General features: G+C 41.8%; 1 protein-coding gene across 1 annotated transcript; it reads right to left on the bottom strand.

Annotated features, from left to right (window-relative positions):
* Nucleotides 1–5,630: 5,630 nt before the first annotated feature.
* LOC115146722 (zinc finger protein 583-like) lies at nt 5,631–10,800 on the bottom strand. Its single transcript, XM_065003950.1, has 3 exons — nt 10,327–10,800; nt 9,845–9,969; nt 5,631–9,637 (listed from the first exon to the last, which is right to left on the bottom strand). Exons 1-3 carry the CDS (start codon nt 10,607–10,609, stop codon nt 8,519–8,521), a joined length of 1,527 nt encoding a protein of 508 aa, XP_064860022.1. The 5' UTR covers nt 10,610–10,800; the 3' UTR covers nt 5,631–8,518.
* Nucleotides 10,801–12,641: the final 1,841 nt, after the last annotated feature.

The following is a 12,641-nucleotide window of genomic DNA, read 5'->3' as shown; positions in this document are numbered from 1 at the left end:
TATGGCGTCATAGCTCAAAGGGTGTGGCTAAATAAAATAAAAATGTATTTGCGCTGTTCTTAAAATATGCAGTGGTGGAAAAATGGTTATACTTAATTAAAGGTAAATATACCTTAATAGAAAATGACTCAAGTAAAAGTCACCCAGTGAAACACTAATTGAGTAAAAGTATCTGGTTTTAGATGTGCAGTGGTGGAAAAAGTACTCAATTGTCATACGTTTTAGTAAAAGTAAAAAGTAAATGCTTTACATCAAATTCCTTATATTAAGCAAACCAGACAGCACGACTTTCTTGTTATTTTTATTTATGGACAGACTGGGGCACACCAACACACATTGACAAATGCAGTATTTGTGTTTAGTGATTCCGCCAGATCGGAGGCAGTAGGGATGACAATGCCTTATATTGATAGGTGCATGAATTGGACCATATTGCTGTCCTGCCTGAGAATTCTAAATGTAAGGAGTACTTTTTGATGTCAGGTAAAACGTACATATTTTCTTTATGAATATAGTGGAGTAAAAGTTGTCAAAAATAGAATTGGTAAAGTACAGATATTTTTTACTTAAGTACTTTACACCACTGGAAATAAGGTACTGTGTATTACATTACACATCAAACCTCTTCAACCATTGTCTATTATATTGGCAAGATATTCGAGTGACCTCTCTAAAAATGGAAAGACTTGTCCTTAAAGATGGAAGGCAGGCGGGAGGAGGTGAAATCAGGTGGGAACATTCTAGCTAATGTGAGGGCCAATGCAAGTGGGAACAACAGGCCAACGAGAGCAATATGTAATTATTCGTGTACACAATTCAGCAAATGATACAGCAAGTGCAGCGAAATGCTTATGTTATTAGCTCCTAGCAATGCAGTAAAGTACACAAATCATAAAATAAAAAACAAGATAGAGGACTAATGGTGCAACTGGGAACTCTGGGGGGGAGGACTTCAAATCATGACGTGATCTAAAGGTTGAAATGTCATTGCACGAGAAAGAGGCCCGAGTTCCCCGATTTGGAATTCCAAGATGGATTACCTTTTTTCCCCCTCAGTTGTCTTTAGATTTCTGTTCCCAGTTGTTTTGAACGTGGCATCCTCTTTGTGTCTGTGACAGTATGGACATATTTCTACAGTCTATGGCAGTGCCATTGAGGCTATCTCCATTTTAAAGTAGTCAATTTTCTTCTTTATTGGCTGATTGCTCCCAACTCATAAGAATCCCCACCCAGTTGACTACTATAAAATGGTGGAAGCCTTCAATGTCAATGCTAAAATGGATTATATCCATGATGAGGTCTCTATCATCTACAGTTGAAGTCGGAAGTTTACATACACCTTAGCCAAATACATTTAAACTCAGTTTTTCACAATTCCTGACATTTAATCCAATTAAAAATTCCCTGTCTTATGTCAGTTAGGATCACCACTTTATTTTAAGAATGTGAAATGTCAGAATAATAGTTGAGTGATTGATTTCAGCTTTTATTTATTTCATCACATTCCCAGTGGGTCATAAGTTTACATACACTCAATTAGTATTTGGTAGCATTGCCTTTAAATTGTTTAACTTGAGTCAAATGTTTTGGGTAGCCTTCCACAAGCTTCCCACAATAAGTTGGGTATATTTTGGCCCATTCCTCCTGACAGAGCTAGTGTGACTGAGTCAGGTTTGAAGGCCTCATTGTTCGCACACTCTTTTTCAGTTCTGCCCACATATTCTCATGATGCTATCTATTTTGTGAAGTGCACCAGTCCCTCCTGCAGCAAAGCACCCCCACTACATGATGCTGCCACCCCCGTGCTTTACGGTTGGGATGGTGTTCTTCGGCTTGCAAGCCTCCCCCTTTTTCCTCCAAACATAACAATGGTCATTATGGCCATACAGTTCTATTTTTGTTTCATCAGACCAGAGGACATTTCTCCAAAATGTACGATCTTTGTCCCCGTGTGCAGTTGCAAACCGTAGTCTGGCTTTTTTATGGCGGGTTTGGGGCAGTGGCTTCTTCCTTGCTGAGCGGCCTTTCAGGTTATGTCGATATAGGACTTGTTTTACTGTGGATATAGATATTCTTTTACCTGTTTCCTCCTGCATCTTCACAAGGTCCTTTTGCTGCTGTTCTGGGATTTATTTGCACTTTTCGCACCAAAGTACGTTAATCTCTAGGAGACAGAACGCTTCTCCTTCCTGAGCGGTATGACGGCTGCGTGGTCCCATGGTGTGTATACTTGCATACTATTGTCTGTACAGATGAACATGGTACCTTCAGATGTTTGGAAATTGCTCCCAAGGATGAGCCAGACTTGTGGAGGACTACCATTTTTTTCTGAGGTCTTGGCTGATTTCTTTTGATTTTCCCATGACGTCAAGCAAAGAGGCACTGAGTTTGAAGGTAGGCCTTGAAATACGTCCACAGGTACACTTTCAACTGACTCAAATGATGTCAATTAGCCTATCAGAAGCTTCTAAAGCCATGACATTTTCTGGAATTTTCCAAGCTGTTTAAAGGCACAGTCAACTTAGTGTATGTAAACTTCTGACCCACTAGAATTGTGATACAGTGAATTATAAGTGAAATAATCTGTCTGTAAACAATTGTTGGAAAAATTACTTCTGTCATGCACAAAGTAGATGTCCTAACTGACTTGCCAAAACTATAGTTTGTTAACAAGAAATTTGTGGAGTGGTTGAAAAACTGGTTTTAATGACAACCTAAGTGTATGTAAACTTCCGACTAACTGTATCTCTATGACAACAAGCACGACTCCAATTTAATGTAGTTTTTGGGTAAATTGCCGAAATGCCACGTGCGTCCACCTATCAGTGCATTCGTAACAACCTAACAATTACGAAACTGATATTCACTCAAATAAGCCTCATGTAGCAAATTAGCAATTACATTTTTTGTTGTTGACCGAATTCAACACTCATCAGTTTTATTTGTGGCATTCGCCAAAACAACTGGTGTATACTTCACTGTGAAATGCTTGCTTACGAGCACTTCCAAACGATGCAGAGTTTAAAAATAAAATGGTAACACAAGGAATAAAAGAAGAATTGACCTCCATACAAAAATGTCTCACTTTGTGGGCTTATTTTCAGCAACAGATTTAGCCTCTTACTCTCTGGTATCTGTTAAGCTCAGAGCAGAGTTGTTTAGAAAAATGACCATAAATGACTGAAAAATAATTGCTGGCTCGATCCCATCGGTGACAAGGACAGAAACCTATACGTTTGAAGGACAATTTTAATTCTAAATAATATACAAGCAAATTAAAGGTCACCCCATCAAAAGGACAACATGAATTCTCATTCATTAACAGATTTGATCACCTATTTATAGTACATAAAGGAACAGGTACCACCTGATTATGCCAAATAATGTCAGTGGGAGGGATGTTATAATATAAAGGTGTTATAAAAAAAGAGAAACATTTATAATGGTTATGAATAGAACATAGGCAAAACCAAATTTAGAGGGGAAATATAGTGTTACACTTCAATGAGTGTTTTGGCTATGCCAGCACACCAAACAACTTACCCCAAGACACTTCACATGATGACTATAATATGTCAGCTAAAGCCACAATGCTAAGATGTCTCCCCATTGTGGACACTCCCCTGTCTGGTAAGGTTAGTCAGGAAGGAGAAGCTCTTGTAACATAGTTTGCACTTGAAGGGCCTCTCCTTGGTGTGAACGGTCTGGTGCTGCTTCACATAGCTCGCCTCAGCGAAGCACTTCCCACACGTGAGACAGGCTTACGGCTTGTCTGCGTCTGTCCTAATGCTCCGCCTCCAACGTTGTGACCCAATGACACCAGAGGTAGAAGCAGGAGCCACCACCCTCAGGTGGTTCATCTTTGAGCTCCCTCCTTGACCTCTTGCTATTGCTTGGATTGTGTGTTGTGTTATAGGCTAGGTACCTCGTGGTGACCGCCCATCCTGACATTCTATATTGGTGCAGTAACCATGAGGTAGCTGAGGAAAGCTAGACCCAGGTCCAAGCCCAGGCTTTCTATGAACTGAGCCACTAGGCACTTCCTGTTAGTCTACCACCAGGGGGTTCCACTCACCATTCTCTGTGAAGGTTGAATCCCAGGGTGACCTGCTCTGTTCATCATGGTGTGGTGTTTGTATCATAGACCCTCCTGTTCCTATCAGCCCCAGGCCCTGCTCCATCCCTGCACTGATACTGTGAAGAGAAGGGTCTGGGCTGCAGACTGGATCCCTGACTGGAGCCTCTGTCTCTCTGATGACCACCAGGACTGAGGTTGTTCAGTCCACCTGTCCACTGGTTGTGTTCTGTGTGGTGGAGTCTCTGTCACTCATGGTTTGTATTTGTATTTATTATGGATCCCCGTGCAGCTACTCTTCCTGAGTTCTAGTGAAATTAAGGCAGTTTATACAATTTTAAAATCATTACAATACATTTACAGTTTTCATAACACACTGTGCCCTCAGGCCCTACTCCACAACTACCACATATCTACAGTACAAAATATTTGTGTGTATAGTGCATATGTTATTGTGTGTATGTATGTGTCTGTGCCTATGTTTGTGTTGCTTCATAGTCCCTGCTGTTGCATAAGGTGTTTTTAATCTATTTTTAAAATTTTATTTGAATCTATTTTTTAAATTTTATTTTACTGCTTGCATGAGTTACTTGATGTGGAACAGAGTTCCATGTAGTCATGTCTCTATGTAGTATTGTGCTCCTTCCATAGTCTGTTCTGGACATGGGGATTGAGACCTCTTGTGACATGTCTTGTGGGGTATGCATGGGTGTCCAAGCTGTGCACCAGTAGTTGAAATAGACAGTTCGGTGCATTCAACATGTCAATTACTCTCACAAATACAAGTAGTGATGAAGTCAATCTCTCCTCCACTTTGAGCCAGGAGAAATTGACATGCATATTTTTAATATTAGCTCTCTGTGTACATCCAAGGGCCAGCCGTGTGGCCCTATTCTGAACCAATTGCAATTTTCCTAAGTCCTTTTTTGTGGCACCTGACCACACGACTGAACAGTAGTCCAGGTGTGACAAAACTAGAGCCTGTAGGACCTGCCTTGTTGATGGTGCTGTTAAGGTAGAGCAGTGCTTTATTATGGACATACTTCTCCCCATCTTAGCCATTTTTACAGACACCATCACAATAGGTTTTGACCATGAGTGCTGTTTGGTACTACCCTGGTAGGTTGACTGATAACCTGAACCAGGTTGCAGGCACTAGTTAGTCTGACACTTTTTCTTGAGTGGGCAGCTTGATGAAAGCCAGTATTTAAATCACCCAGAAAATACCTCTCTGTTGATATCACATGCATTATCAAGCATTTCACACGTTATCCAGATACTGACTGTTAGCACTTGGTCTATAGCAGCTTCCCACCAGAATGGGCTTTAGATGAGGTAGATAAACCTGTAGCTATATTACTTCAACAGTATTTAACATGAGATCTTGGTTCCGACTTGGGACGGAAGCGCAGAGGCTCCTGATCCAGGCTCTCCCGCCAGCAAAACTGGACAAATCCATATGTGTTGATTCACGAATTAAGTATGTTTTGGTTCGACTGATATACAAAACTCAGTCACTGCAACGGCACAAAAAATACCAAGTCAGTACATTTTGTATTTAATTTCAACAACATGGTCATATTTTACACTCAATGTACCTTTATTGCACAAAACTATACCTGTGACAAGTAGAATAACTTTTCTCACTATGGTAACACTTTACATTTTCTGTAAATCTGGTACCCTTGCTTTGATCAAATTAATTGTTGAATACTTTGGAAAAGGTTTAACATTACACATATCTTCATTACTTTATGTCAAGTAAACATGAATTAAGGCACTATAATTTCCTCATTATAAAACACCAGTATCAACCTACATGACAGGTTGTCACTCTTCATCAGTGAAGCATTTTTACAGACACCATCACACCAACCATCACCATATCATCTACTCTGTCTCATCGTACTCCTTCTTTCCTCAGTTCACCTCATCCAGTTCCATATAGAGTGCCATAGTATGAGTCATAATACCCATATAACCTAGCGGTCAAACAAGGAACTTTTTCCAATTTTTTTTCCACCATTCATTTTTCCCATGGGGGATTTAAGAAACACTTCAAATAAGGACTGTGTTTCGTGTAGCCTTACCTTGGCATGACGTCCTTGGCGTGACGTTTTGATAACGGTGTAAATCTCAAGGACAAGGTGACTTATCAATATATTCGCCTGTATAATATAAATTGCCTACATTTCTTTAAATGGACAATTCTGTGAACTGTCTTCTGCAAGTTTTAAAATGACACAAACGAGTTAGCAAAGGTGTCAGCTAGAGATGGCTTTGCAGGGATTTGTAGTCTTGCATGATGTCTACTTTGATGCTGAATATATTGATCAAATTCACCATGTCCGGGAGATTTACATGGTTACCAAAACGTCACCCCAGGATAAACCTGCATGAAACATCTGTACTTTACTATTTATATTTTTGACAACTTTTACTTTACTAAATTCGTAAAGAAAATAATGTACTTTTTACTCCATACATTTTCCCTGACACCCAAAAGTACATTGACAGGAAAATAGTCCAATTCACACACTTATCAAGAGAACATCCCTGGTCATCCCTACTGCCTCTGATCTGGCAGATGCACTAAACACAAATGCTTTGTTTGTAGTGTGCCCCTCTCCATAAATAAAATTTAAAAACAACCTTGTGCTGTCTGGTTTGCATAATTTAAGGAATGAAATATTATTAATACTTAAGTATATTTTAAACCAAATACTTTTAGACTTACTCAAGTAGTATTTTACTGGGTGACTTTCACTTTTACTTGAGTCATTTTCTATTAAGGTATCTTTACTTATACTCACGTATGACTTGTACTTTTTCCAACACTGGTCAGGATCAAAAAAAATATGAAAGGAGCTACAGTGCATTTGGAAAGTATTCAGACCCCTTGACTTTACAGCCTTATTCTAAAACGTATTAAATAAAAAAAATCCTCAATCTACACACAATACTCCATAATGACAACGCAAAAACCATCTTAGCAAATGTATAAAAAAAAATTAAAAACTTATTTACATAATTATTCAGACCCTTTGCTGTGAGACTTGAAATTCAGCTCAGTTGCATCCTGTTTCCATTGATCATCCTTGATGTTTCTACAACATGATTGGAGTCCATCTGTGGTAAATTCAATTGATTGGACATGATTTGGAAAGGGACACACCTGTCTATATAAGGTCCCACAGTTGTCAGAGCAAAAACCAAGCAATTAGGTCGAAGGAATTGTCCGGAGCGCTCCGAGACAGGATTGTTACGAGGCACAGATCTGGGGAAGGGTACCAAAAAATGTCTGCAGCATTGAAGGTCCCCAAGAACACAGTGGCCTCCATAATTTTTAAATTGAAGGAGTTTGGAACCACCAAGACTTCCTAGAGCTGGCCACCCGGCCAAACAGAGCAATCAGGGGAGAAGGGCCTTGGTCAAGGAGGTGACCAAGAACCCGATGATCACTCTGACAGAGCTCCAAAGATCCTCTGTGGAGATGGGAGAACCTTCCAGAAGGACAACCATCTCTGCAGCACTCCATCAATCAGACCTTTATGGTAGAGTGGCCAGACGCAAGCCACTCTTCAGTAAAAGGCACATGAAAGCCCGCTTGGAGTTTCCAAAAGGCACCTAATGGACTCTATAAACAAGATTCTCTGGTCAGATTGAAACCAAGATTGAACCTTTTGTCCTGAATGCCGAGCATTACGTCTGAAGAAAACCCAGCACCCTTTTTCAGCAGCAGGGACTGGGAGTCTTGTCAGGATTGACGGAAAGATGAAAAGAGCAAAGTACAGAGAGAGATCCTTGATGAAGACCTGCCCCACAGCGCTCAGGACCTGACTGGGGGCGAAGGTTCCCCTTCCAACAGAACAACGCAGGAGTTGCTTCGGGACAAGTCTCTGAATGTCCTTGAGTGGCCCAGCCAGAGCCTGGACTTGAACCCGTTCGAACATCTCTGGAGAGACCTGAAAATACCTGTGCAGCGATGCTCCCCATCCAACCTGACAGCGCTTGAGTGGATCTGCAGAGAAGTATCGGAGAAACTCCCCAAATACAGGTGTGCCAAGCTTGTATCGTCATACCCAAGAAGACTTGAAGCTGTAATTGCTGCCAAAGGTGTTCAACAAAGTACTAAGTAAAGGGTCTGAATACTTATGTAAATGTGATTTCAGTTGATTTTTAATACATTTGCAAAAATGTCTAAAAACATGTTTGTGTGTAGATTGAGGGGGGGAAATAATTTAATCAATTTTAGAATAAGGCTGTAATGTAACAATATGTGGAAAAAGTCAAGGGGTCCGAATGCACTGTAGGGACTGTATATACAGTATTCCTTAACACAATGTCTGGATGTAATATTCTACCCAGGAATATCCAAATGCATCTGCGGATATTTTCTGATGACAACTAAAATTAATCTTTCTCTTTTGATATAAGTGCTTGTTATAGAGTGGAGTGTTTTTTCTGCTGGTGTAACCTGAGGTAGCTCTTCTCTGAGAACCTCTTCCCACAGTGCGCACAGGCGAAAGGCCTCTCTCCCGTGTGGACCCTCTGGTGCCTCTTTAGGTCACCAGCCTGAGCGAAGCACATGTGACACTGGGTACAGCTGAAGGGTTTCTCCCCTGTGTGGACCCTCTGGTGCCTCTTCAGGGTGCATGCCTGGGCGAAACGCATGTGACACTGGGTACAGCTGAAGGGTTTCACCCCTGTGTGAACCCTCTGGTGGATGTCCACCTTCTGGGGGCAGCGGAAGCCTTTGTTACAGAATATGCAGAGGAACCGTTTCTCTTTACTATTGTCTGATGTGGCTCCCCCTCCTCGCGCCTTGGCCTTTTGTTCCCTGTGTGAATCGGAAGGCCCCATCGACATGGATAATGGGTCGCGATCCTTGAACTCGTGTAAAGGGGAGTGGGTCTCGACATTTAGATTTGTTTCTAAGCTTTCCCTGTAGTCTAAGAAGTCACTGGTGTTGCCCTGCGAGTGTCCTTCTCCTAAGTGAGTTTCGTCTGCACTCCATATCAGAGGAGCATCGTCCTCCACTTTCACAATCACCTCATCTACGACCAGACCCTCCCCTTTCTTATCTCGGCACCCTTCCGAGTATACACTACTACTGTACTGGTTCCAGTCCACTTTCATTGGATTAGTCTGTGTATCTAATACCACAGGCATGTCACCAGGTATCATCTCTGTCTCTGTAGTGTATGAACACGATGGATCATTGACAGTCTGTAAAGTGTCACCTGAGTCCCGATGGGACAGAACAGTCCTTGGGCTCAGGTTGCCGTAAAGTAAATACTCTGAGTGTGGAGCAGGTTGACAGCCCAATCGGTTTATCCCCGTTAAAGTCTCGGTGTCTGTCTCTGACTTGAGGATGGCGTTCAGCGTTCCACTGACCTCCATGATGCTGCATTGGGTCCTGGACTGCTCTTGGGCGGTGGAGGGGTTCTCTGTGGCTACAGGGGGCACACCAGTCTGGATGTCTCTGCTGTGCCGTGGGTCCTCCTCTCCTTCAGTCAACTCCTGCTTGACCCCAGGACCTGCATCCTCTGCATCTGCAGACTGACACAAGAAGAGAGGAGGTTATTACAGGTACATGGGTTGAATTGGATAACAATGCCGTAGGGAAGTCTCAAAAGCTCCATTATGGCAGATAAATAAGGATGCACATGGAAGCTAGTGAATAGCTGAGGAGGGCCTTTCTGAAATAAACTGTCCACATTTGATTTACAAAGTAACTCATGTTTTATATAACACTATTACACTAACCTCTATAACATAATGGGTTGAGTTTCCTATCCCCTCATCAACAGTGATTGGGTGGTCATCTCGCCATATATTTTGTCCTGCTGGCTTCACAAAGCTCCTGTGGCCTCTAGTGAGATGTCCTTCACCTGAGAGTGATTGGAGGAAAAGAGGTGGTTAGGTATATTGTATTCTATTGACACTGTCTAGAATTGGCAATAATGTAAGGTAACACTTCTCATAACTTCTTGATATACTATTTATTGATTGATGTATTATGTTCCAGGTATCACATTGTTTTCATTTAGTAAATCATTGGAAGTGCAATAAATCAGGAATCTGGTTAGAATATGATCGTGTCTATGCGCAATATGGGGAAATATTGCATACTGTCCAAAAACGGACCAAGACCCAATTCTGGATAACACATGTAGAGGGGAACGGGGCGACGAGTACTGAGCTCTATATGAAAGGAGACACGCCGCGCAGCCTCCGCCAAAATGTACCTTTTGCATTTCCTCTGTATCGGTCGAGGATCTTGACATTACAGGGATGACTGGCGAGGACGCGCTCTCTCATTGTCCTCTCTGCGCGCTCCCGTGCCACCTTAATTTCCAGTAGCTGTAGTTTCCTCCGCAATGCCCTGTTTTCTTTCTGGCTTTGAGTTATTTCCAAACGAAACACTGCATAGTCGTCATCTACGAGTTTACATATCTCAGCCACAGCTGCATTCGCTAGAACCTCCATAATGGAGGCCATTTGAGAGTGAAAAACCATACAGTTAGCCATTGTTAACAGCTAGCTAGAGTTACCTAGTTCACATCTATCAACCAAGTCGTCTCCAATTAAATTTAAAGAATACCGGGAGTAAGTATGTGATACTGTGCGGTTAAATTAATCTTATGTTGAGTTCCAGGGTGTTAAACGTCTAACAACAATTGAATTGCTCTTGGTCACTGTACACGTTCGTTTATTACGGTTTCTTCGTTTATGGTGTTATAACGGTAAACAACCGTTAGAGGTGCATGCCGCCACCTACTGTACTGGAGTGTAGTCAATCACAGTTTACAAACTAAAATAATAAATAAACAAATATTAAGAAAAATCTAAACCTTCCTGCCTTATCCTGTACTACTAAGAAAATAAAAAAGAGCCATACATGATTTTTGAGTGTTTGTCCACCCACCTTGTAGAGGGCTAGCTGTCCCACCTGTTCTGCCACACATTTATCATAATAGCTCTAATCTTACATTTGGCTGGTGGGGGGAGCTATAGGACGACAGGCTCATTGTAATGGCTGGAATGTAATGAATTGAATGGTAGCAAACTTACGGAAACCATATGTTTGACTCCGTTCCATTAATTCCATGTCATCCTATAGCTCCTCCTACCAGCCTGCACCGCATTTGGCCTCACCTCTACCCAGTGGAGCGGGAATACCAATTATATATAGTTTATAGTTTTAAAGCCCTTTGGCTACCTGGTCTACAATTACATTCCTGCCCATTCCCAAGTAGGCTGGAACCCATCAAAAACACACTACTACACCCAGTCACGATTTTCCATAGCAATATTAATGCCTCCATAGTAAGTCACTCCTATTAAATTTGCCAGATGATAAAACTATTCAATAGAGAGAGGGAATTCCATTTACTTTAGTTTTTATTGGCAGACTAGACCAAAAAGTTGTATTGCAACCACCTATTGGGTGAGGTGAAAACTGGGAGACTTTAAAGGCATAGTTCATGCTAAATATATATATGGCTACAGTCATATTAGCATCGTCAGTTTTCATGAGTGGAAACAGCCGAACTGATGTTAGCAAATTTGCATGGCAAGCTGCACCTTCCTCCCGAGTGGCGCAGCTGTCTAAGCTGAGGCGCCACTTCATCCTGGGGTTCGATCCATTACCGGGAGCCCCATCCGGCAACCCACAAATGACCCAGTACCATCCAGGTTAGGAGAGGGTTTGGCCGGCAGTGTTTTCCTTGGCTCATCGCACTCTAGCGACTCCTTGAGTCGGGCCGGGCACCTACAAGCTGACTAGGTTGTCAGTTGAACAATGTTTCCTCCGACACATTGATACTGCTGACTTCCGGTTTAAACAGCGTGGCTTGGCGGATCATGTTTCGGAGGATGCATTTCTCAACCTTCGTTTCTCCCGAGCCAGTTGGGGAGATGCAGCAATGAGACCGGAAGAGTGGCAGTAGCTAATGGGGATCCTTAATAAAATACAAATAAAAACTATTATTTGGATAACCAGTTGGAGAAAAAAATTATAATAACTAAGTTCGGTAGTTCACAGGGATTTACAACAAAATAAATGTACTCCTTCAGTCGGATTCAAATGTCTTCTCAGATCCCTACACTCCCTTCCAGACTCAGGAGCCTGGGAGGGGAGTACATCTTCAGTCAATATTCCCTGCAATGATCCAGCCGTGAAGTCCTGGAGCGCATCCGTTTACTTCTTCTTTGAGGTTTTATGGCATATCACAACTAATGTTGTATTGCCACCACCAACTGAATGGGGGTTGGGAAGGAAAATACAAAGTACATTCCCATGACGGATAAGGGAAAAACGTAATGAATCCATACACACTACTAATAAAAAATGTAAAAACATTACAAAAATCATCCCACATCCCAGTATCATTCATCCTTTGTGCATAGTTCTCCAGGAACATTCTAGAGTAGAGCAAAGGTTCCCAAAGCACACACATCTCTGGGTCACTTGTCTTTTCAGTTCGCTGCAGCTAGCGGCTGGAATGAGTTGCAAAAAAACACTCAAACTGGACAGTTTTATCTCCATCTCTTCATAAGA

The sequence above is a fragment of the Oncorhynchus nerka genome, linkage group LG18 (genome assembly GCF_034236695.1).
Source record: "Oncorhynchus nerka isolate Pitt River linkage group LG18, Oner_Uvic_2.0, whole genome shotgun sequence".
In the NCBI taxonomy this organism is placed as follows: Eukaryota; Metazoa; Chordata; class Actinopteri; order Salmoniformes; family Salmonidae; genus Oncorhynchus; species Oncorhynchus nerka.
The sequence above is the reverse complement of the archived record's forward strand: the minus strand, read 5'-3'. Positions and strand labels throughout refer to the sequence as shown.